The following is a 27,262-nucleotide window of genomic DNA, read 5'->3' as shown; positions in this document are numbered from 1 at the left end:
TAACAAAATAGTAAATACAACATATAATGTCTGTGTTCTTCCTGACATTTAAGGGGCAGATGGCAGACTACATTAACACCTGGTGGTGGATGTGAGTTAGTGTGACAGCCGCCAACAATAACTTATGTTTCGTAGTTCATATTGTTTTAAACCAAGGACATCTGACACCAAACAAATGAGCCTCTTTGTTTTATTTTTTGTATTGTTTCAGAGAACTTTGAATATGATTACTGTATTTTCCAAGCTATAATTTGCACCAGAGTATGAGTTGCTTTTAGCAAAAACAGCCTTGTTGAAGAGAAAAAAACATATAAGTCAGTTTGGTGTATAAGTCGCATTTCTAATTATACTGATTATAGTCTAAATTAGCGTATAAAGAATGTAGACCAAGCATAACAAGCAGGAGTGCATTAGGAAATGTATTCATCCATGTCAAGTAACGTTAAACAACTGCGCCAATGTTGGGGTGGGGGGGGTTTACCTGCACTTTTACCTGCACTTTAAAGTCAGCAGTATAGTCCTTTTGGGCAGCATTTTCACTTGTGTTACACTAGGAGTTAAGAGTTTAGCGTCAAGCTTTCAAGTTTTTTTCTTTTTCGGCGGTACAATATTGTCTTCAATTGTGTCAAGAGTAATATCCCACGCTAGTGACTACGCTACAAAATTACTGTAAATATACACATATAAGTTGCTTCGCTGTGTAAGACGCAGCACAAGTCGGAAGACTAAAAAAAAGTGCGAAAATACGGTAGTTTGCTTTTTAATTTATCACAATTTTTCAGTGAATGGACTTTTATTGGGGTTTATTTATAGTGTTTTTATATTTTTTTCAAAAATAAATTGACAAAGTCAAAACAGACATACATATATTACATGCTGAAAACATTAAGGGAAAAACATATGTACATTAGTTATATTCATAATGTCACAGAGGCATTTCAAACTCATGTTTCTGGTTGTACATGGTCGCATATGTTGCTTTTCATGGCCAGGCAAGTTCAGAGGGCCGCTGATGGACAGATCACTAAAGTGTAATACAAGACTTTGCCTCTAGGATAAAGAGGCCAAACCATTTTATCTTAGAATTTGATATTTTTATTTTACTCGGAAAGTGAAAAATATGTTGTTGAATGCATATGCAATCACCAAATTAGGCTATTTGAGTTTTTACTTTACTGTGTCCACGCAGATGAAATGATTAAAGTTATTCTGGCATTATGCCAGTCAGTTGCCTATCACATCAACTTGCATTCACATCTGTTGTCAAATTAAAATGAAGTCAGCCTAAATCCAGACGGACTTTGATGGTGAGACGACATCTCTTGTGTTCAGCATGTACATGTGCAGATGAATATTCATGACGACCTCAGGGCTAATCAGAGCGGCTTTTTATGGAGTTTGCCTCTCTGCTAATGGGCTGTGCCATTCCATAGATATAGCGCACATCTGGCAGTATTGTTGATTCTGATTATTCTGTTTACTAGTATAAACTATGCAGTCAGCAAGCTATAGGATTAGAACTTAAGATGTTGTCAATCTTAAATCTTCATATTTTTCATATTTTTATTTTTTAGACTTTATCCTAGAAATCATTAGTACTCAGTTCCTTTAGTTAAAATATAATGATGTCATCATTATGGACCTTTTAAAAATAAGCTTTGCATGAAGGAATGGGAGGGCATGGCTGTGTATGATATAATGCTTAGCACAGGATTACAGAGTCTTGTGTCAGTCTGTAAATGTTATCCCAACCCCTGAGGCTCAATGATTAGCGCAAGGGTAGAGGACCAGGTTTAACTCACATTTCATGTTTTGTGTGGGACTTTCTCTTTTAGCTGATACCTAGTGCAGGGCTAATTATTTTTAGCTTTTTGCTCAGTTAAGTGGTTTCAGGGCATTTGTTTGCTGGATTCCCTAGAGAATCTCTTTGTGACCTTCAGGAGAACCAAGAGACAGAAAACAGCTGAATGGATTACCAGCAGCAGCTGTTAATATGATAGTGGAATTTGACTGGAATATTTTCAGTTTGTTAGTTTGCAATACACAAAACAAGCACATTTGGACACAGAGGTTTGACACTCCAGCCCCTAGTTATTACTGTCTCAGGTATCAATATTGTGACAGATTTACCAGGGTTGAGCAAAGCATATATTCTAAAAATACATGCTTCTCATTCATATAAAAAATGACTGTAAATATTTTTTTTTGGTCTCCAGGCATTTTTCTGTCAGCTACTGGAGGTCATAGGGTGTATGAGTGGGAGGATTTTAGATAGATGCCTTTAAGTTTTAAGTGAGATGAGCTGAATTTGAATTGGAAAGATCAAACAAAATCTTCTCTGTGAAAACCTTCGTCAATATGTAAATAGACTAAGATGAGCTTTTTGTAGGAGATGTTTGGTTATAACAGCATCTGAATGGTGATTTCTGTGCCTTTTTGTGAAATGTCACTCAGCTTGTAATGGAACGTGATAACTGGCTTTGTTCACAGAACTGAATCAGAGACTGATGGGTGATGTCCAGGTCACAGACAGAATTTATTAAGACTTTTCAGGCAATTTAGTGGCTGCCAGTTTCTCGTGAAGACATGTCTGATGAAAGCAGTAATGTGATCTACCTCTGCAGCTCAGGTTTAGGATCTGGAATCTGCCCTGTGGGGCTTCTCATACAACTACAGCTTAAGTATAAAGACATTTTAAGGCTCCAAACTAACACTGTATCATGCAAAGTAAAAAAAAACAAACAAAAAAAAAAACTAGATTGAAAACTTTCTGAACCACCACGTGGGATTGGTTCAGGATGATAAAGAATAAAATCTGCGTTTTATTGTTGGAAAGTACCGCCCTGGTTGAGGTGAGATGCAGAGTTGAGTATCAAAGTCAATGGTAGAGGTGGATGACTTAATCACCATTTTTTCATTTTTATTTCCTGCATGTAATAACATTATTTAAACATTTGTACTTGTTATCTACTATTTGTTATAAATACAAAATTACACTTGGAAGCTCTGGCAATTTAGAATGTGAGAATGTGAGCTGGAACATAATAAAAAACCTGAATCACAACCAATTGAAGACATTATACTGATCAGCCAGCATTCTGCTCTAAACAAATAAAAATTGGTGTGTGTTGTCTCAGGCATAAACACCCAACACATTTGGATTTTGTTTGTGTGGTCTGTGCAGGTTGGCTGTAAGATTTTGGCGAAATATTCGACTTGTGATGTTTTTAAGAGTTTTTCCCAGTACAAAACTCATAATGGTTTCTAATGATTGTGATGTGTAATCTTTGACTTTCTTACTCTTAGTGGCAAAGTATGGAGTAAACCATAACAATCTTTTTCTTTAAGCTGTTTTTCCTGCACTCTGTGACACCAGTCAACAGCAGCAAAACCTTTCAGCCTCGCTTGAGGTGGAGGCAAAAACATTTTTATCTTAGCTGAAGTTTCCCTGCACTCTCTTCAGACATCATTAGCTGGTGACAGGGCAAATACTGGTATCACACTGCAGCCTCTCCTTAGAGAGGAGTTATTTGAAGTGGCTTGGTTATTGGTTTGCTAGTGACAATATGACTAAAATTTGTTTTCTAGCATGTAAATATGCATTCAAGGTTTAACCAAATATTTTGCAGTATCCCTAAATGTTGAAATTGTTATATCTAGAGCCCGACCGATATGGGTTTTTGGGGCAGATACCAATATTATGAAGTTAAAAAAAAAAAAACTGATATCAATGTATCGGCCGATATTATTTATGTGTATATCATAGTACAGTACCAGTCAAACGTTTGGATACACTTGCGCAGGCAATGGCATTTCAATTCGTGTGTCCAAACTTTTGACTGGTACTGTATATAGAATACAGTATACGTAAACAGAATATATATACATAAACTCATTTTAAACGCACATTAAAAATGTTAATATCGGCGGCATGTTCAGCGATACCAATATACAGTATCTGCAATAGGCTCATATCGGCCGATAAAATCGGCAAAACGATATATCGGTCGGGCTCTAATCATATCATTCTGAAGCAGAAAATATCAAGCTATTTTAAAACTATATTTGGTGCACTTAGTGTGTTGTAGGTTTCAATGGAAGCAACTAACTTACTGTTCCTGGAAGTACACACAGTCTGCCCCAGAGATACTAGTAACTGAGGGATTAGTCCAACGTTTACATTGCAGCATATGTCATACCTATTTAATATGCAGTCATATTGATACAACAGACCCCATCCAGAGTCCCATTTAATAAATGATGGCACCTGAAGTGCTGTACAGTCAAAAGCTGCTTGACTCTGTTTTCTGAAGTACTTTGCTGTATACAGCATCTTATAAAATAAGTCAAGAAAGCTATGTGAATGCAACTAGTTTTTGCAAAAAAATACCCAAGTAAGGCAGAGCAGCATCACTGAAGGAGAAAATTGTGACTCCGCAAAACCCCTGCAGGGCTGGAGGAGCATTGACACCCTGGGCTTCCTCCACCTCCAGCCAGCTTGGCATCTGCTGCCCAGCGGAGAGCAGGAACACTGATATCGACACCGGTACTGTTAAAGGGTATATAACACATGACGCAATAATAGTGGAGCAGCGAGAAACACTTCAGACATTTATTATTGCAAGATGGCTACAGATAATTCCTTAAGATTTGTCAGCTCTTTATATCTCACCAGCCACTGGGAAGAGATCATTTAGATAAATGATAATGATAATAACTAAACTTAATGACCATGCAGTGCTTGTTCTGTTAGCAGTCTGTAGATGAAGGCCAGATAATGTATGGTGTAAATGAATTGTAACAGAATTTTAGTGTTTTTGTATTTGGTGCGCATTGGAGAGCTTTCAGTGACTAATTGTAACCTACAGCTGGAGAAAAGTGAGTGACAGGAAAGAGTTTAGCTTTCAGCTTAAATAAAATCTTGTTTCAGATTACAAAATGTTCCCTCCTACATCAACCCTACAGAATAATTGCAAAGAAATGTGCCCAAAGTACGGTAATAGGAGCTCAAACATTATGGTTGACACTACTATTTATTTTTTATGCATCACACATTTTTACTTTAAGATGCCCACTAATTTCCTAAAACGGCCAGCCAGGCTTTTATTTTTTAATCGCAGGCTTTTTTAAATAAAAATTTGAAGACTCCATGCTTAAGCTGACATTATCAAAGCCATAGAATGCATTATACAACTGTTTCCACAGGTTGAATTGCACTTTCCATGCTGAGTCAAACTGATTCTCATGTGAAATCAGTGGAGTTTCCCTTCAATAAGTGGCCATCATGGTGTTCATGGTGCTGTCTTCGTAGTGACAGAAAAGTCTGAGGTTGTCAAAAATGAGCTGATACTTTGGAACTTGTATGAACTTAACTTTAACCTGCTTTATAACTTTATAAACTTCACTAAGTAAACTTACTTTTTCAACTTTATTGAGCCCTGAGCTGATTCAGCATTTTGCAGATAATTATATTACATCCATGTTCATCCCCTTGTGTTTTCCTGTCTAGGCAGTAATCAGTGTTCACTGGACTCAGTGATCTGCCACAAGCATTTGCTTTAAGCATTTGATCAACTTGACCTAAATGACGTCTGATCTGCTCTGTACAACTCCAGCACTTGACAAACTGAAATTTTGTGGTGAAAACAGAGCTTGCAAGATAATGTTTGGCTGTTGAGGCTGAAGCAGTCTGTCTTATTGGGTTGATAAACACAAATGTAGGTAAATAAAATAGGTCAAGCTCAAAACAGTATCTTGTATCAACTCATTGGTTCCTAAAGCCATAGGCAGTGAATATGACTATCCCTTGTTTGTTCTGTTCTGTTTGTATAACAGCCCACACACAAAATAACTGACACTATTTCTTTAGTAACAATCTGTTTATTAAGCACCATCCACTTATGGGTTTCCACAAGAGGAGTTACAGCTGTTGACAGATACATTAATAAACACTTGTGTCTGCTTACAACTACAGTAGATATTGCTATAAACTGTTTATCAAATGGATGTATACTGCTTAAAGACCCTGTTACCAAATAAGGTGAAAATATTAATTGGGCTCTGCTCTATATTTGGCCTGTTATTAGTGTTATTTCAGTGCATTGCCTGGCTTACCTCCAGTTCAGCAGGATATCAGACTCTGCTTGGCTCTAAATGACATTTGGCAGTACTTCATTCACTGACACCCTGCTTAAAATTGTGTATACTTCAATTATCTTCATTATAGACAAAATTTTTGCATCTTGTCTTTAAAGATCACACAAGCTGAAAGGACTGAACACAATGAGTGTAACCTAACCTCAACCCTCTCAGAGTAGACTCCTTGGGAAAGTGTCCCAGTTAAATAGGTTCAGTTCAGTTAGAAAAAGCTCAAACATACAACGAGCATTTCATTACAGAGAAAACACTGCTTTGATTTGATTAAGCAGGTCTGACCAAAGCATGAGGAACAAACATCAAAAGCCTGTTTACAGGCTATAATATAATCAGAGTTAATAACACTCCATGTGTAGTGTTATGTGCCTTGCCACAAAGCTGTGGTTGTCTTGGCTGTGTGATGATAGTTTGGAGTTGCCGGGTAATTCTCTAGGTCGACTTAGCTCACAGATCAAGGCCACTGGTCTGCATCTTTGAACTTGACATTTCAAAAGGGAGAGGATAAAGTGATGCTTAAATATCAAATCCTCCCCCAGCCCCTCCAGCCCTGATATTGGACGCTGTTAAAAGATCAACCGCCTAATCAAAGACGTGTGTTCTGAGCAGAGGATTTTCCTGATGTGCTTGTCTGTGGAATTTATATATTTTTCAGCATAGAATAGGGCTATCTAACTTTGGTTTCCTTAGCACTTTTGTGAATGGATTGCTGTCTTTGCCACAGGTGATGACTAATATTGTGCTTTTTGTTCTTTTTGGTATATAGTGAGAATATAAGTACAAGTAGTAGTGTTTAAAGGACTAAGAAATGCCAGAAACTTTATCTTAAGTCCTTATAAGCAGTAGTTTTCTGCTGCATGGTGGTCACGTTATGTTCTTATTTTTGTAGTTTTGTATTATTCCTCTCACCTTTCACGATGTATTGTGAAAAGTTTGATATTGAGATCTCTCAATGCTGAAATATTGATTGAAAAAGGGTGAATGAGTCAAGAAGCACAACATCCATTATAGTTGATAATTTTACTTCCATGCCTACTGTATTTACTGTAGTTGTGCACACATGCTTCTCCTTTACAAGCAACATTTCTGATGCACTCCTTTAAACTGTAAATACCTTTAAAAGGTAGTTTTAACTTTAATATTTTCATCAATGATTTATTTATGCTACTCCATGATCACCAGCTGGATAACTGACATTTTCTATGCACACCTCACTTGGTACTTGGCCAATATTGCACAGTGGGTTTATCAGATGTTTTTCTCTGAGAACATCTGCCAGTGCTGCTGTGATAGTAGATAAGTGCAATAAGAGTGAAGAAAACACTGAAACTATGTGCAATAAAACCATAACAATGATCTGAAAGAACTTAGATTTTGTCGAAGAAGGGAGAGTGATGCAATAAGTGAGTGACATTACACACGGTCATTGACTAGTGCAGAATGTTGATGTTATAAGATGTTAATAACTAATATCTAATTTCTTGTGTGAAACTGAGAACCATTTCCTTATATTATTCCCTCTATTGTTATTTGTTATGTGTTTATGTACACGTAGGTAGAGTTGTGATAGAATTGTGTTAGATTCTTTTCCTTTGGGAGTTCAGAGAGTTCAGAATTCAGTTGTTAGTGGGGAGTGTGAAGGATACTTGTGCTGACCGGTAAACTTAAAAAAACAAACAATAACATAGAAATGACTATTAGACAGTACTTGAATATGGCATGAGTTGGGAGAGGGTTTGAGGAAGCACGATTTTTATTGCTGCACAGGTGTGCATGAGAGGGAAATTAACAGGAATTTCGTGTGTGTGGTCCTGTGATAATGCTCAACTAAGTTACCCCTACACTCCCTTTGCTCACACACAGACACACACTCTTATTTGCCCTCCTTCCTCTTTTCTCACTGCTCCTATACTCCTTCCCATAAATCACTTGACAAATGGGCTGCCCACAGGTGTTGTGGGAGCACTCCCCTCCCCAGCTGCCCCTGTCCCACAGCATGGGAATGGGGGCGATGTTCCCATTGTTGACAGCTGCTTGTGTCTACGTGAACCCACACCTCCTCCATCCTTCCCAGCTCAGCAGGACACATTGCCACCCGACGATTGGAACACCAGTCAAAACCACAGCCCTAGCACAAGGTCTTTGCATGCTGCAGCTGAGTGAATAAAACAAGTAGTGGATATTGTGTACTGAGCCCTGAGAACTGGAGTCTCCCAGTCTAGAGATCAAGATAAAGTAGGCGTAGAGCTGCTCACTGCTCTCATATCAAACAATGCAGCTGGTTATGAGTTCTGAACACAGATATAGCATTGTGTTTGACATTGTGTCTGACCGACTGCATGTATCTGACTGCAAAGAAAATGGAAAAAGTATAACTTCCTCTGCAAGGACTGTTTTGCCATGAAATCCAGGACTAGTTTGTTGTGAAAACAGAGGGTTTTTAGATCTATGAGACATGTCAGTAAGGCTGAATTGAAGGTGAACATGTTTTGAACCCCAGGCAGTGTTTACATGCACATAGCAATTTAGGTTATTGGTAGATATAGGATAACGTTCATATACACTTCACAATTTGTCTTAATATAAACATTAAAGTAATTAGCAGAACTAACATGATTAGTTATTTGACTGTTAGATAAGATGTATTTGTCACTTTTATCTGTTTTATAACATTGTTAATAGAACAGTCTTTGCATTTTGGACTGTTGGTCAAACAAAACAAAAAAATTTTTATCCCTAAATCACATCTTGTACTCCTATAAAGGGTTGTGCAGTGTTTCGGGAGTCCTACAATTATACAATTGCAACTAAAGCCTTTATTTCCCATCCCCACCAACTCCCCCATCCTGTGCCTGCCACTGCTTGGGCTGGACTCTCCTTATTTTCCAAGCAATTGTCCTTCACTCACCCTTAGTACATCTCAAAGCTCTCTAAACAAATGATTTACTGATTAACTAGACAAAATATTGGCATCCAAAAATCTAATCTGAACTTGGAATCTTTGTCCTTTCATCTGTTTTGGTTTTATGTAAATCTGCTGTGATCTCGGCTGCGTTGTAGCCGCTGTATAGTGGCTGGCTGATTTGGTTGATAGGATTCCAGTACAGAAATGCACAGACCCTATCATTGCTTATCATCTTTCTCTTCTCTCATATTTGCTGCAGTCCTGTAAGAGATTGAGACTGGTCTCTCCTCTGTGAAATGAATAAATATAACAAAAAATATGCCCAATTTTATGGAAGGTTTGATGATCAAATCATGTTTTCATTTTAGAGGGCAAACCACAAAGTGGGATTATTTGAGAAATAATTTTGTCATACATGGTTAAGTGTATAGGGGCATTTCTTAGCCATTCCTTATGCATGATAAGTATGTGTGCAAAGACCTTTGAAAGGGTAACACACTGACTGCAAATGTTATAGAAGAAAGGTTAATGTTGAACGTATAAAGCACAGTGGTTCTTGGAATTGGGTAGGGTTTCAGTCGAAGGTTGTTATAAACCAAGAATTCTGCATAGAAGTATTGGTTCAAGAGGCCTATATGCAATTTCCTTAAGAAAATAAAACAACACTTACAGATAACTGCATGTTTTAAACGGCACCAGTATGAGGCTGATTTCAGACCAACTTTACCTCCTCAATCACATGACAGGAGCCAGCCAGTTGACGTAGTGGGGTTGCTTTCAAGAACAGCTCTGGCAAAAATTACACAGGGTTGTCTGGCAAAAAAATCGTTCGCGGCAACACGATGCAGTGCCATCTGGCATAGTGCTGTGTTGAAGAATGAAAAACGTGCAAGCACACGTTCCTGGTAGATTACTTGCATGAAGGCTCTTTTAGTGTCAGATAAGCATTAAGTCTCATGGATCTGGGTCCTTTGGGATCGTGTTTCACACCAGTGTCTGAAGCAGCCCGACCATTGTTTTAACACAATACTGTTTGGAGTCTGAACCCTTGCCAATGATTTGCAAGTGTCCATTGAAGATGGGTGACAAAGAAAAGGAAAAATCAACATTAAGTGTCTTAGTGAGGTGTTGCTCCACTACAGTACAGGACACCTCCAGAATAGCTTCAGTTCTGCTTGGCAGAGTTTCTCCACGATTCTTCAACTTGATTACAGGGAACAGGTTTACTTCAAAAGAGATTCTCTCATTTTATGTTTTGTGATGGTGGATGGTCATGACTAAAATGTAGCTCCAAAGCCCTTCATGTCATTTTCTAACTCATCATACCCTCCTCAGCCCACCTATCCTACATGGAAACATCTGCTAATTACTCTGCTAATTTATCTAGCCTCACATTTGTCTGGATCTGATGCAGGTTTCTGTCACACTGGTCTCTTCTGAAAAGCACAGTGTGTCTCCTGCCACCATACTGCCAGTATAGTGGATCTGTGTAGTTCAGGTTGAACTCAGATGTAGAAACAGGAATGTGGTGACATGAGTTCGTGAGGTGACTGGAGTTTTGCCCATTTTCACACCTGGCTAGATGCTGTGGTAAGCAGGTGTGGTTATTGGACTGTGGATTACAGATGGGTGGGTTTTGATGGTGATTCTGCCATTGGAATTGAAATTGTTATTTAATGCCGTCCAAACAACACCACTTTTGAATTGCATGTGGGGGAGGGGGTGGGGTAGAACTGGGCACAGGGAGTAGCCTTTCTTCCTCATTAACACAGCAGTGCACCTGTGATCACTCTGATATTCTCTTTGAGAGCATTAGGGTTCTCGGTGAGGGATTTGGTGGGGGCTGAGGCTCGTCATTTTTATCCCTCTGAATTAGGTGTGGCACGCTTGCCCGACAGCTCCCCTCATGTATAGTAGATGGGATAAAAGTGAAAGCGAGTGCACAAACAGGCCTTTGTTGTAGGAATGGCACTGCTTGAATGCTAATAAACAGTGATACACACAGATGATAAAAAAAAAACAATGCAAAAAAAGTTCAAACAAATATGATTGCACACACAGATACACATTCAAAGCTATGGAAGTGTTTTTAATTTCCCTGAGAGTGTTTGTTTGTATGTGTGAGATAGAGGCAAAGTTCATAATCGCCATTAAAGCTAATTGCGCAGAATTGTTTATGTAAACACCAGCAAACACATAAAGTACAATGTGAGGCTGGATCAGAGAACATTCACATTAAAGGGATTCAGCCTGTTTGCATAAATGATTATGGAGACCCAAGGAATTAATCATCCACCCTGTTGTTTTTGTAGACTTTATTGCTTCTTTTTTGCTGCAATGTATGGTAGCTCCATAAAGGTTTTTAAACCAACTGCAATTGTAATGAAATTTATTATAAAAATTACTGAGGTTAATTCCACATTTTTATTAAATTGAAGCATATTCAGTAAGGCTCATATGAAGATGGTTAAGCCTGTAGCTAGATGCTTTAAGCTCTCTTAAATATCAGAAAAAATCCTGAAGGTAATGGTGATGACAGGAAGATGGTGACTTGGCAGTATTAGGTGAATGTTAGTGGAAGTGACAGATTGAAATGGCTGAAATTTGCCTTTGGAGGAATAATGACTGAACATAAGATCTTCCTTAATGAAGCTTCATTACATTTAGTTGAACGTAACTAGAGTTGTACAATTTTCAGTGCTACTTCTTTGAAATTACCCCCTTAAACAGGGGGAACAGGAAAACATTTCACTTTTTCAGAAAGGCAGATGAATGAAACCCCCAGAAAGAGCTTGCACAAAGTTGCAGAAGCTTTTGCAGCAGCAGGAAGCCTGGATGTGACATTAAGACCACATTCAGACAGAAATTTGCCCTGTGTTTAACCCTCTGGGGTCGATGAAAGCGCCGGTGCGTTTTGACGCATCTTCTCCTGATAGCGCCGAAATAAACTTAAATTACTCAGTCAATTTTGATTGTACAGATAAAAGAAATATATCATTCAAATCTGTAAAGGGTCTACTTTTAGTTGACCATAAAAACCAACAAAACGCTGTGCTTTTGTTAAATCAAGAAAGCAGACAGGGTGCGCTCTTTGTCTTTTCTGTCTCTGTCATTTCTCTTCACAGACAGGTAAATAAAACAACCAAAATCTCAGCGAATACTTGCCTCATAAAAATAAGAAACATATGACTAGAAATCTTGAAATGTTCTCTTTTAAATGAAACAATTCAAGCCGAAAACAAATCATCACTTTTTATTTAATCCATATGAAAGTAAGGAGAAGTATGTTTTCTCCTGTCTCACCTCATTACAGGCCCCCAAAACCCCCTCAGACCCCAGAGGGTTAAGATACATTGCAGAAAAAGTTGAACAACTTATTTTACTGCACAGCGTTCAATCATTTTAGCCCAATGGGTTGTTTACAAATTGTAAACATGATCTTTCATATGCTTCAATTTGGCCTCACAAATTGCTGTTTGTAGCTTTTGTGTATATATGCATTGACCAAATAAAAAAAAACTATGCTATGACTACAGTATCAGTTATCTAATAAAGTCAAAAATGCCTAAAATACTACTCTTTCATGTTTCTTTTCAAATTGACCTTTTGGATTTATTGTTAGCAGTGTTTTTGGTTTCTGGAGATAGTAATGGAAGTGCTAATCTGAGGCCAGTCCTTTCTGTTGGATGGTTGAAGAAAAGCTGATTTAGCTTGCACCTATTTTGTAGCTTTCAAGGATATTCAGTACTGTGATGATAACCACAGGGGCTGGGATAAGAAGGTCTTTGTTGGAGTACAGCAGCAAGTCAGCATGCTGTCGTCAGAGGTTTGATTGGAAAAAAGGACTCCTATTTATAGTGTTAGAATAACAGCCAAACCCTCATACCCAGACCTTCTTACCTTAACGTCTTGTCTTTCACACACTTTAATATGAGACGATGATTCTGTCAAAATGTAATTTTCTGTTTCTTCAGCAAAGTGGGTCTCTTGAGCTGTGGTCAAATATTAGGTATGCATTTTTTTTAAACATATGCATTTGTTGATGTCTCCTTTCTTGCGGTTGGTATATTGTCCAAACATACCAAACCATTAAGAGGTAGGAAATCCAATCATGTATCCTTGAATTAATGTTCATGTTTGAAATGGAAATCAAACTAAATTATAGTATTATATTACAGTATAGTGTTTCCTCACAAAACTGGAGCATTGTGGTCAGGGGTATTTCTGGTTTATAGGTTTGCATTTGTTCTTGTTCTCAGACCTGGTTTCAGTTACTATTACTGTATCTAGGCACCAGCATTCAAGTACTAGTTAATTATATAGACACAACTGTCATAAAGCAGATCTGTTTATGGCATGCAAAATGACTAGATAATACATTTACATTATATTTCCATGTTTTTAGCTGTGGGGATTCTACTAAGTAAGCACCATTCTCCAAATGGCGTATTCTCCAAATTTGTTTTTGTTCTGCTGCTAGCTAAAGGAACCCCCGCCCCCCGTGATGTAGATACAGTATTTAGCCTGTTGACCTTTAATTAGCCATCCTGTGGCTGCAGAGCAACCTGCATGCCAGAGCCCAGCAGCTCAGGAGGGAGCTATTGATGGGTAGTGGATGCCGAGGAACAAGCTGCACTCACTGCTGAACATCAGATATATGCATAAATAAAACATTCATGTTGCTCCTTTAATGAAGTCTCACCCACCGGGTGTGATGGTAAAAAATTAATGTAGCTGCGGAAGAAGTTGCTAACCAGTGGGAATTATTAGCAATTCCTTAAAAGCAAGTTCTGGCGAACTGTTTGCTAGTGAATGGAAGACATACTGAAACCCATAAAACAGGTAGAGAATTTTCCAACATGGTAGGTTTTTGTAAGTCATGTGTGAGTATGCTGGCTAGGATAGAGTTAAGATGTCAGGTATTTTGAAATGAGCATAAACTAAGAACAATGCAAATGTTAATTTTTAATAGCTTGCTAAATAACTATGAAAGAAAAACTACAAAAGATTAAAAACTTAAGTGGTTTCTGTGTGACTTTTGTTGAACTCTAGCAGATTCAAAAGTATCTGACTAGCCAAAATCAATTCATTAGTCAACTACTCTTTTATAAGCTGTACTTTGATGTACTTTTCAGTGTGAAGGAGATGAGAAAATTCAACTTATGTGAAGGATATTTTGTGTTTTTGGGCATGTTGTCACAGACTGATATTCACAGAAGCTGCAATCAGAATTGTCAGGTGCAATTAATGCAATTAAATGTTTTTACAGCCATTAAAGATATACATAGTTGTAATTGTAGAGTTGCTGTAGGTATGGGTTGATTTACCAAAACATGTTCAGTTTCATCAATTTTATCCACACTTGTGGCCATTTTTAAGGTTTTCTCAAAGGCCTGAGGTTGACAGCTGGGTTTGCAGGAAGGTGACTTTCACATTCTACTTTTTGCCTAGAAAGCTTTGAGCTGTCACTTATCACAACATCGTCATCTGGACATTAGCTTTAGTTTGTTTGTATGCCTCCTCCAACTTAAACTAAATTGTCTTTGCATTTACAAGAAGTGGTACAAGCAGTGAGAAAGATGAAGTGTGATCCTGCCAAAACAAATGTCTGAATTGTACTGTGCTGCCTGGTTTCTTAAGCATAACAACAGTTGTAGACTCCAACTGTAGTGGTGAATCTGGGGATTGTTTTGGAGCCAGTCGGTTACAAAACAGTCATAAATTACTGACTGCTGCCTTGCAGTGTAACATCTTGTCCATCAAAGGTCAGTATCTGTCCCATATATTTTCAGTAGTCTTGACTTGAGTGAGCCCACTTCAGTATCATCAAGTCCTGTGTGCAAGGTCCTGACATAGCTGTGATATGCTCCGCTGCATGAAAAAGGGGCATCACTGATGCATAAAGAGGTACCTTTGAGGAGATTTCCAGCGCTTCCTTATCTCTCTAGGTTAAAGAATAAACTGCAGCCCTTCACTGCCAGTCCCTGTCATCCAGGGAACATGCTGCTGAGAGATTTGTGCCAGATGCTGCTTCTGAAAGCACAGCCTCAACAGTAGGACAAGGAACTCCAATCTCCACTGTGGGGCCGTATGCTTTCAGTGTGTGTGCGCGTGTGCTCTTTGATGTCAGGCAATACACTGTGTCCCCCAGGTGTTCAACATCATACCAGGGTTGTGTATTGTGAAATCCTCCTCCCTGTCATCCACACTTACATGCTAGCTTTTTACACCCTGCATCCTCAGAGGAACCCTAAGTGTCCTCACACAGCTTTCATTCAGGGAGTCTCCAGGTCCTGAAAAACTCTAAAAAGCCGATATGCTCTTACATTTCCTCTCAAGTAGTTTAAAAAAAAAGTTAACTTTATTTCCCAAAATATATATGTGGAGTAAAATGTATGACATTGCATATGCAGAATATGGTGTATCTGCTTGTTCCAAAACTGGTATTTTCTACTTATCTCAACAAAAATCAGTCTGACAGATCCAGTCAACATTAGGGTTTATAGAAGACTTTTTACTAGATATTTTTGATGTTCCCAGAGGCATTCATTCTAATTTCATGGTTCACCAAGCATGTGAAAGATTAGGGTGTATAAATAAGGCTGTTTTGTTGTGTCAGAGGTGATTTGGACTTTTATCAGTGGCAGTACTGCTGATCTGCTGGAGGCCTAAGCTGACAATCTTAATCAAGTGAGGAAGCCAGTAATGGTAGCCACTTTAGTTCGCATCTGAAGGTATTGTCTGTCTGTTGGGTATGTAATGAGCTACTGTGTGTAGATTCTGTCATTGACGTCTGTTGTTTCCCTGATTTGAATTGTGAGTCTTTCTCCAACTGCCTTGAATAGAAGGACAAAACATGTATTTGTTGTCTGAATCCCCTCTAGCATGTTTGACCTTTCCTATAAATGTTTTACAGGGGTTGAGTACTTTCAGGGTGGACCAAGGGGGTGGGTGAAGCATCGGAAGTTAACACTAAATGTCTTGTGAGTTTGTATTTGTACTGTTAGTCTTTATTTAGAAGTTATTTAAATAATTTTACTAGTTTTAGATTTTTAGACCTAGTTCATGCACATCTTACCGTAAGCATTTGAGACGTTTTGCTTCAAAGGAACGAAGGGTTTGCAGAAATCTTATTTTTATTCCCCTGCATAAGGTATCAAAAACAAGACAAAACATATTATATAGGCACTAATATTGAAAATTTTCAACAATATCCAGCACAATAAACAACCACTCTTCAGAGTGTTCTTTTTAATTGCAGTTATTGCATTTTGTGAACAAATCTGCTTCCAGAGGAGAAGTTAATATAACAGTATTCAATCGGAAGGTAGTCAGTTGTGTTTTATTGTTGAACTGGGAAAACCTCTCTCCTTGTCCCCTTCTGGCTTTCTGGCATCCTTCTGACAGGCCAGTCGTCTGTGGTCTTGTCCAGTCATAGGTCTTAGTGGACAGATCTGTCAGCACGTCCAAATAACCAGGTGTGCTGTTTTTTTTTTTGTTTTTTTTTTTTTTTTGTCTAAATGAATTAGCTCTGTATTATCCACACACAGACAGCAGATAGCCAGAAATGTATGCACACACACACACACACACCCATAGGCAGCAGTTTTGGTTGTCAGGGTCCAAAGATCATGCATCATGTGTGTTTGTGCTTAGTCCATACAGCATAAAGTCACAACAGGAACAGATAAGGCCAGTCCCAGGTTGGCTTTGGAAGCCAAATCCCTAGCAACCCCCCCAGTGCTAATCGGATTAGCGGAAAAGTTAGCAGCATGGCCCCAGAAAGACACAACATTTTTTACAGTAAATTCTGTGACATATTCTGCCATCCAGTCTCCATAATCCACTTCTTGTCTCAAAGCCATCTCACATCATCTTTGTCACAGTAAACAACAACTTGTGTACCTGATGAACTGTTTTTAACCTCTGCATTGGCCATAGAAAAAGCATTATATGGCTGACTGGTGGGTGGGGTGTTCTTGTGTGAGGGAGATCTGGTCCACCCAGGTGGGGGAACAATGGTGTGCCCGTTGTCTTAGAAGGAATGGTTGGCTGAGCATAGGCCCAGACAGAGGAGGGAGGGACAGAAAGAAAAAAAAATGAGTTGTGAAAATGATTTGTGCTGAGGAGGGGTGACAGGGTGCTGTTGGGGGAGCAGCTGAATGGGGGCAGCAGGGTGGCAACTGGAGTCCTAAAGCTCTTTTCATGCTTGGGCTGTTTCAACCAACGCTAAAAAAACATACAAGGTCTTTTTCTTGTTATAATTGTTTTGACTAAATTTTTGAAAATAAAAAATATTTTATAGTTTTTTTTCCCTTAGTATCTGGCAGCAGTTTCAAGTGTTTTCTTACAGTTCATAGTTCTCTAAGTATATTTTCAAGTGCATCGCTGTTTAGAAGGAAATGTTGTTTTTTTTTTGTGTAGTCCATGTTGGTGATTTTTAAAGTGAAAAGAAATAAATATAGCCCCTACAGCAAGCGGGTTTTAGAACAATTAGCCTTTCATCAGATGTTAGTGCACAGATTATGAATAGATTAGTATATGTGGCACTGTATTGAGATTATCAGAATCTTTGGAAATCACCTAATCAGGATCGACAATCACACGACTACTAGCATGTAAAACATCACAAAACTACATACATGAGATTCAGGTTGTGATGGTCCTGAATTAAAGGACACTGAATATTTTCAAGACAAAGTGGTTTTCAGAAAAACTCTACAATCATAAGTCAGTGATAGCGGAGCTAACATTTGCTGTTCTGTATTGTCTTGTACTTGTGAACGAATACACTGCATACAAATGTAGAAAGCCATGTGTAAGCAGAAGCGGGTGAATTAAGGATAAGAGGCTCCACTTTAATAATCAGTAACAGTCCGTGACAGAGTAAATCCAGTGAACATCATACAAAGGCACCTCAAAGCGTAACAGGGAGAGGATGAGGGTAGATATCCTTTACCGTTGTGCATAACTACTCCAAACCAAATTAGAATGAAAAAATAGACATTTTTCTGCCATCCTGTTTTTTTTTTTTTTTTTTTTGTCAGTGTGTGAGCTGGCCAAGTCTAACATGGCTAAGAAAGTGGCTGGCTCTCTGAATAAACAGACCAGTGTCAAACTGGCTAGCCTTTCTATGCCTGCATTCCCCCAATGATGCCTAGGGAACTGATTTTTCTGGCCGAGATGTGGTTTTGTGGTTACAGTCAGTCAGGCAGAAGGAGATGAAAATTATGCCATGTGGACAAGAAGCCTTTTCTTCTTTGTTTCCCTAACGTGGCAAACTGGCTTAAGGTTGACCTGTGAAGAAAGGCAGCCATCCGCCACACACAATGCAGTTTAGAATTAGATGAGAATTGAGCTTCAAAATTTGAATTAGATGTAAGAAAGATGTAAATCCTAGCCTAATGCTAGTTTCAAGTGACATTGCCTATTTTATATTGAGGTTAGATGTTATGGACTGTGCCACAGCATCTACAGAAAGGGTGGTATAGATTTATCTTTTTTTTTTTTTCAGCATGGGCCAAAGTGGAGCTGACTATGCATGAGAGTGTTGAGGTGTATCTGGGTGAATCGGCTCAGATCCCCTGCCAGTACAACATCACTGGCACCAACAGCGAGAACAGCTTTGTCATGATCCAGTGGTTTGTGGTGAGTACTGCAGGACAAAAAGCAGAAAATGATTCAGTCTGTGAAGCCCACTCACTCTGCAATTTGAATCAGGGTCATAGAGCCCTGATTGTATTTTCTACTTGAAATGCCAGACTTATTTTTTCTACATCACTGTCCATGCAGTGATTCAGACAGTCATAGGTTATCTGCACGGACCAGGGAGACAGGCAGACTATGAACAACATAACGTTGTTAAACAGCTGATTCTGGTTATTTTTGATTTAGATAAGTTATATACAGTATAATCTGTGTAGTGTGTAACTAAATACATAAGCAAACATTGCGACTGATTTAACCCTGGAATAGTGTCTATCCAAGATGTCAGAATAACGTGAAAGGTCACTGTCTTCCTACAGAGAGCCGTCGATAACAACTCACGGGTGCGGATCTTTTATGGTGATGTCAATCTCCAGATTGTGGACAAAAACACAGACTATAGTGATCGTATCATGGTGATTTCAGACCAGCAGGGAACTCACCTCACCATCCAGAACATCCAGCTCTCTGATGAGAGGGAATTCTTCTGCCAGGTTAATGGACTGGCTGCTGGGAATGCTGAGGGCAAGACCCATCTCAGGGTGTTTGGTAAGCGTTTGGAAACAGACTGTTGTTTACAGAAGCATTCAAAGTCTAAATAATGCCTTTTGTGATTTGTCTTTGTTCAGTGATTACATCATTATGAATGACTGGAGTGATTATTTTTCTAATTCAGCTCATCCAGAGGCTCCAGTAATTGAGGGTGTCCTTACTGGGATATCTGTGACCCACGAAGTGCCATCTAAGGTCTGTCTGCTTACAGACAACCTACGAAATCATCTTCATGATTACTGCATTAAGTGCACCTCAAATAGTTACTGAAATCTGTGGTTGTATACAGTAATTATGTTTTCTCATGATTTGCTAACAGGTTTTTGGTGTGTTTCTGTCCAGGTTGCATCATGCGAAGCCCGAAATGGTTTCCCTAAACCCAACATCACCTGGTACAAGAACAGCATGCCACTTGAGGCTGCACCTGGATGTAAGTGCACACAGTAGATTGAAGACGCTGTCATGTTACACCCTAGTATATTTTTAGTATATTTAAACATTTTGTTTCAAGTCTTATTACAGTGATAAAGCACTGGCACAGGGAAATCTTTTCTGTACACACCAATTCGACAACAGTAAAATCCAAAAGCTATTTGGGGATGAATTGTAATAACTTTGTAATAACTTTGAAATTTGATTTATACATTTTGGTTTGTAACCATATATCTTTAGAACATTTTTTACAGTACATACAATATCTATATTTACTATGTCCACCCTGCAGATGTAAACATTTTGATCCTGGTGACCCGGGATTCTGGCTTCTACTCCATCCAGAGCACACTGGAGTACAAGGTGGTCAAGGAGGACAAAGATGCCCATTTCTCCTGTGAGGTTAGCTTCTTTGTCCCCGGAGCTATCAGGACAGTCAAGTCCAACAGCATCAACGTCACTGTTCACTGTGAGTTAACAATGAACCTTTTTAGACCTTTCTCAATTAAGTTGGGCTGATAAGGTGATCTAATTAACCACTGACATTTTTATCAATTATTGATAGTAATTATCCCAGAATGTAGGTGACATTACAGAGAAGATTCCTTACTTTAATTAACTTTCTTTTTGTGCTTATCACATTTTGCTTGCTGTTTAGGAGCCAAATGTCTTATTTCCTTACGGTCATTGGATCAAGTCAAAGACTTTGTTTCTACATTTTGATTTTCATTCACAAAGCAGATCAAAATAACCTTACTTAAATAGCCAACAGTGAACTCTGAAGGAACCCAACTAAGGTCAGCATCATCTGAAAAATAATTTCTTCTTCACGATGAAATTAGCTGATATGCAGATTTTTTTTGTGTCTGTTCTGTTTTCTGTTTAACAAATCCCACTCCCTTTGTAAGAAGTGAAGGCTGATACTTTCTTATAGATATTTGTGTTATTTAAGTGTGTGTGCTTTTATACCCAACTGCACAAAAAGTGATTTTAGCTATATATAACATTTTAAGGTGTTATTATAACACAAGTGTAAACACTGTTATATTGACACATATACCATTTTATTTAGCCTATTCACTGTGTGCATCCTTGAGGGAAGTTATTTGTTTTTCAGTAGGATGTAACAAATGCTAATGTGCTTTGAATGTGTTATTGGAATATTCATAAGACACCCACACCAGGAATGCTACAACCAACACATTGTTGGAAGTGCTGGTGATAACTTGTTAGTGTTTGTGTAAAACACAGTGTTACAAAAAGGTTGAAGGTTCAGATTATGTAGTCAACATTGTACTTTTTTGTCAAATTCTGTTAATTTGCTCTACTCAAACTGGAGACCAGTGTCTCATTGTTATTTAGGCCATTTAGTTCCACATGATTCATATCCGTCTCTACTGTATTGTTGCTTTCTCCATTTTTCCTTCAGATAATAACGGCATAGTGTGGAATTATACATGAATTGCGTTTGAATTGCTAGAATGAGTATTATGTGTCTAAAAAGTACAGTTTTTTTTTTTTATATATACCCTGGAGTAGTTCTTTTGGTCTAAACAGAATAACACCCATGACATCAGTTGTAAGATTTTTGTAGTTTGACTCATACTGCTTGTTGCTTATATATGTTTTAAACCTGTCTTTGCAGAATTTAAGAAAGTGCCTTACTAAATTGCAGGAATACCTTTTTAAACCTTTTAATTGTCAATAATGGCATGGAATTTTAAATTCTCATTATCCCTGTAGACACCATTTCCTCTTTCTTCTGTTGCTCTATTGTTGCTTGAAAATGTTTTGTAGGAAAACTGTGGCAGGCAGAGCCAAACACAGTCTGTGCTGTCAGTGCTGTGGAAATGGCCTTGTAAAGTGACTTAAGCAGCTGACTGAATAAGCCTGCCTAATTTGATTTTGTGTCTGTGTGTTTAGACCCTGCCACCATGGTGGAGCTGTGGAAGGAGTCGCCCCAGGGCTTCGTCAAAGAGGGGGATACTGTGGAGCTGCGTTGCCAAGGCGATGGTAACCCCCCACCGCCCTTCATTTTCAACAGAGAACAAGTAAGAATGGAAGGCCTTTTCTCACCCTAGAGGTCCCCAAGAGAAAATGGGTGACACACAGGAGACATGTAGGGAATGTTTTTGATATGCAGAGCTCATAGGACCGCATGTAGACATGAGTGTGCAAGGTCTGTGAAGGCTCTGTCAGCTCTGACCCTGCAGATCCAGGCTGGGGTTTGATACTAGAGGCTACACAGATAGGGCTCATGGGCAGGACTTATTCCCATGTCAGACACACATCCATTGTATGTGCAAACAATAGAAAAACCCTAACTGCCATTTTAACTTTTCCTAACTGGACAGTCTGAGACATTTAGTTTGTGGGTGTTATGACAAGCATTTTTTGTGCTATGACAATGAAACTGGTTGTTATTCATCCTTTATTATACAATATTTTTCTCACTCAAAATTTACTGCTAAGTTCTTGATACACAGGCATGCTGCTGACCACTTTCAAGGCCATGGAGATTGTCAGTCTTTGTCAGACTTTGTTCTTCTATTTTATAATAGTGGAACAGTTCTTGAATTTATGTAAACTTTCAAGCAAGTCGGTTTAGATATCAGGGTTAAATATTTAGGATCTGTTTAAATTCTGAGTTACACCTCTTGAGTTTCTGGCCTAATGGATTCTAATGTAAATTGCAGCTGCCTTTGCATCTGTGTCCAAAGATCTCAGCTGCAAAACTGGTCAGTAACTGATACAATGATGGCACAAACTATAAATATAAGACTGATGTTTTTTTTTCTATGTCAGCATCTGACAGTAAGTTTCAAATCTAATCAGCTTTTTTTATAACTTTTTTGCAGAGTTATAACTAATGAATTCATGTATTTTTGCAAATATTCTTATGTTGTAATCATAGCAGAATTTTCAGTATCACAGTCCAAAGTCCTCCAAACATTATATATTTTCTTCATCTATTAGATAGATTTATCACGTTTTCCACCCACAAACTCTCTTTTCCCCAAATAAAATTGAAGGACACCTTTTCAATAGAACACTAAAGTCTGCGTAGGACTAAGCTGTGCAACTAATCTGGTACTAATATCCTTTTCTCTTGGAAATGCATTATGTCTTAGAATATATGTCATTTTCTGTGATTTTCATTTAGATTAGAAAATTAAATATTTGTTACAGGAGCCGGACGTGCATTTGAAGAGTAGCGGTGATGTATTGATCCTTTCACCAGTGTCACGGAAAGACAGCGGCATCTACCAATGTCACCCTGTGGGCACTGATGGATACACTGAGGTCAAAGGAGAAATGCAGCTCACTGTGCACTGTCAGTAACCATCCCACACACACACACACACACAATCAGAACGTTTACATTGATTTTACACACACATGGAAAAACATATCAGACTCCACCTCCAAACTTAATGTAGATACTGTACATGACATTGGTATTGAACATCTCAGTCAAATCTTATATGTCTTTTTGTGTCTGTTTTTTTTTTTTTTGTTTGTTATGTTCAGATCTGGATCCAGCTGTTGTAGTGCCTAAAGACTCAGAGGTCATGCTTAAAGGAGAAGATCTGACTGCAACCTGCAATGCTCTGTCCTCTCTGAAAACATACCCTACCTGGTACAAAGTACGTACACAGAATTCAGTACAGTTTAGACTAGATAAGATTTAATGCAGGCAGTAAAAAGACAAAAAATGTTTAGAGTAGCTGAAAACTCTAAAGGAGTTCCACTATTCATTGGTAATATCAACACGTTGTCATACCAGCGCAATTAATTGGTCATTGACCTAAAAGTCACACAGTTAACTTTAGACACATTAACTCCGTAACTGCCAACATCATTGTATGTGTGTGCTTATTATTTGTGTGTATGCAGGATGGGGAACAGGTGGGTCAGGGGAACACCCTGCACCTGCATGATGCCACCTATGAAACAACTGGAGAGTATATATGTGAGGTGTCTGTTCCCTCCCTCCCTGCCCTGCACACTAGCGGCTCTGTTAACATCATTGTCCAAGGTCAGTCATCTTCTATACCATCTCACTCACTTCTCTTTGTTTGTGATGCTGAGGGAAACTTGCAAATATTTTCTCTATATAGAACACAGTGATTAATTAATTAAATTCAGTTTTATTTGTATAGCACCATATCACAATTCAATCATCTCAAGGCACTTTACAAAAAAGAAAAAAATCCAACAAATCCCTTATGAGCAAGCACTTGGCGACAGTGGAGAGGAAAAACATCCTTTAACGGAAGAAACCTCCAGCAGAACCAGGCTCAGTTTGGGCGGCCACTGCCTCGACCAGTTGAATTAACTCATCTTGCCAAAAAGTCAGTCTTCAGATTCAGTGGAGTGGGGCTTTTTCTCACATCAAAAATCTATCAGGAAGACTGTCCACTTTCATGCCACTGGAGGGCTTTTAATGTGAAACATCTGTGCAGGAAGTGTTCCACTCACAGTAGCTCAACAAAAATGCAAACAATTGCAAAAATGAAGCTAGTTGGAATTCATTAGTGAGTGAGATCAGTATTTCTGTTCTGATATGGCCTGAATTTATCAGGCAAACAGATAAACATGAAGGTAGTGTTGAATTTGAATTTAAAACAAATTTAAGCTAATGCATTATATCAATGAATGTCAAAAATAGAAGTACATTCTGTGTGGATGTATGTGTCTAGGTGGTCCCCAGCTTGTGGGAGCTGATCAGGAGGTACAGCTGGAGGAGGCAACAGGCAGGATGGTGAACCTGAGCTGTGAGGCACAGGGCCATCCCCTGCCCAGCATCTCCTGGAACATCATTGGCAGCCAGGTATCTATTCAGTCGCAATTATCAACTTTTATAGGCACCTATGCCATTTTTAAAAAATTTTTCTTGCAGCCCTGCATGTAGTGGTAATCAAAGAATCTTTTGAGTTGTAGTCAATTGAGATACATAACTTTGATTTCAAATGTGAAATAATAGAATTTCAGCAACTAAACATACAGAGACCTAGCTAGCAGTAGATCATTGCAGGGCCAGGTCATCAGGTCTGTAGATACACCACTCTGTCTTTAGCGGGTTCTGGTCTGTGGGTTTTGATTCATGCATTTATTTATTTATTGTTGTTTTTGTCTGTAGTTTTGCTAGTTGTACTTTGGGAGCATGCTCATTCTTGTAGCAATTAAAATGTGCATAGTATTGTCATGAATGAGGTGTGTTTGTCTCCACAGACCTGGCATGAAGTGGTGAGCAAGGCAAACGAGCAAGTGGCTCATAGTGTGGTATCAGTCAAAGTCACCTCAGACATCAGTGCTTTTTGCAATGCTTCTAATGACATGGGCACTGAAGTCAAGGCTTTCAGCATTAAAGCCAGTAAGTTTTTCTCTCACTTTACTTTGTGATGTTGTGTCATTTTGTAATCTTCTGACATGTGTACTCTAGTACCTTTTTTCACTGGACTTTTAAGAGGAAATCAGTTAAACATTTATATTTAAACAGTCCTAGTTTAGAAATTCATTGTCAATTTTAATCATGAGGCATAGTCACCCGTTTCTCACTGTAATTCTTCTGTTTTATAACGTCTGACAGTGCAGTGTTAAAAGCTGGTCTCATGTCTGACTGAGCACTAAACACGACTGTCTTACTAGGTCCTGTCTGTTAAGATTTCTGTAACACTACAAAAGCAGCACATGAACTGAATGCCCTTAAACTGATGTGGTTGCATACACAGCAAAAGGGATTAATGCTCATCTGGTTTGCCATCATAACTTCTCATTTAACATCTGGTAGGGGCGGATATAATAGAATCTGTTTAATAAACCTGTAAACACTGTGAATGAGCAAATTTTATGGTTTCTCATGTCAAATCAGTGTATTCAAACTTTTTCCCCTCATCTTGTGAGGAAAAGGGTAAAAACAAAAAAAGTACAACCACAGTAATCAGACCAAAATGTCCTCCATACCAACTGTATGAAATCATGGATATGCAGCAGAATGCTTTACTGTCTAGCACACAAGCAACTAGGAATTATGCGTCCCAGTGTCATGTCTTATGATTCCATGTTCAAAGACTGTCAGGCTTTTATAGGACAGGCAGTAAAGTTTCCTTTCTAAAAAGGAGTGTGATCATGATGCCCATTCATTTAAGACCTAACTCAAAATATGTTTTAAAGTCCCTTAATATTTTGTTCATAAACTTAATGCTGGGATGGAATCGTAAGTGAACAGACAGATTTCAGCCAAAGTTAGAGCAGTTATGCTCATTAAACACAATTTTCTCTATGCTCTATGGTGTGAATTAGACAGGCCTAGATTTTTCAGGTCGCCACCACTGGTTGCTCTGTGGACAAGTGCCAATGTATCATATGAGCATTATCATGCTATAGATAAAGCAAAAATGAGATTTATGTAAAACGCACCTATGTCTGAATGATAGAAAGCATTTATCAGATGAATTAATTAACAGAAATACTGTGTAGTCTACATGAAAAGGGCTTTTCATTCCTCAAAACCTTCTGTTTATACATACAGCTCTGTTCCCCTTACACCTCCAGGGGAATTTGAGATTGTCTGTAATTACTAAAGCAACTGGGACGTGACGTGTGTATATTGGAGTAATGTTGTTGGACAGCTGCCCAGTCTAAGTGTTGTTTTACTTCTTCACAGTTCCCAGGTTCACCACAACTGCTCCCTTCTCTCCTGGTAAGACACCTTTTCTTTTTATAGGTGGCTCTTTCCCTTTCGCTCAGTTTCTTCCAACTCAAAGACTCTGTTCTGTCTTAGTGTTTTAGACTAAGCGCTGTCTGTGACAACGGAAGGTTGGATGTCTGCATGCATTATTTATGATTTCATGCAGGGCCTCTGTAACAGGACTGTCTTTGGTTTGCTTGCAGATCTTTGGGATAGCCTGTGGGCATATTAAATATTCTGTTTGATATAGAGTGAAAAATCGTATCACCAGCAGATCCAAGCATGCCAGTATTTATGATGTTTGGACCAAATGCTCTGGAATGGTATACCCCAGATATGTTAAAGCAAACAAAAATAAGTCATAAAGCAGTAAAAGTAAAGTAAAATCACTTTTACTGACTTTTCTAGACACTTTTGTGTTTGTGCATTTTTATATACTAGGAAAATTGTAAGTAAGTATGGAGAGAGATATTATTATGAGATAATGTTCTGACTTTATCTGAGCAGTCACTTCATACCATTTAAAATCTTCACTAGCCTGTAGGGAATAAAATGGGTGCCCCTTGAAAACTAAACAAAAAAGAAAGCATATGAAGTATATCTCAATAGAAGGTTGTGTTTTAAGGACATATTCTCTAATTGTTTACTGAGGTTATTGTAGGAGGGATTGTATCAAACACCTGGGAATCACCTCTGGGAGTGTCTAATATAATCAGTCAGTTTGACTGAATTTTAACACAATCCCTCACAGCAAAATGTTTCTACACACATGAAACTACGTCAAGGCTTTACTCACACCATCACTGTTATTTCTGACTGTC

The 27,262-nt window shown here is 38.5% G+C and overlaps 1 protein-coding gene across 1 annotated transcript in view; it reads left to right on the top strand.

The window, feature by feature from the left end:
• mcama (melanoma cell adhesion molecule a) overlaps positions 1–27,262 on the top strand; it is a 39,544-nt gene that overhangs the window by 8,385 nt on the left and 3,897 nt on the right. The window contains exons 2-13 of the mRNA XM_026328601.1: positions 18,573–18,706; positions 19,084–19,312; positions 19,440–19,510; positions 19,658–19,745; positions 20,040–20,216; positions 21,671–21,798; positions 22,937–23,081; positions 23,279–23,394; positions 23,645–23,786; positions 24,451–24,581; positions 24,983–25,124; positions 26,418–26,453. Coding sequence (XP_026184386.1) covers positions 18,573–18,706; positions 19,084–19,312; positions 19,440–19,510; positions 19,658–19,745; positions 20,040–20,216; positions 21,671–21,798; positions 22,937–23,081; positions 23,279–23,394; positions 23,645–23,786; positions 24,451–24,581; positions 24,983–25,124; positions 26,418–26,453 — 1,539 coding nt within the window. The remainder of the gene's footprint in view (positions 1–18,572; positions 18,707–19,083; positions 19,313–19,439; positions 19,511–19,657; positions 19,746–20,039; positions 20,217–21,670; positions 21,799–22,936; positions 23,082–23,278; positions 23,395–23,644; positions 23,787–24,450; positions 24,582–24,982; positions 25,125–26,417; positions 26,454–27,262) is intronic.

Source organism: Mastacembelus armatus, chromosome 14 (genome assembly GCF_900324485.2).
Source record: "Mastacembelus armatus chromosome 14, fMasArm1.2, whole genome shotgun sequence".
Taxonomy (NCBI): Eukaryota; Metazoa; Chordata; class Actinopteri; order Synbranchiformes; family Mastacembelidae; genus Mastacembelus; species Mastacembelus armatus.
This window is presented reverse-complemented; position numbering and strand designations above follow the sequence as displayed.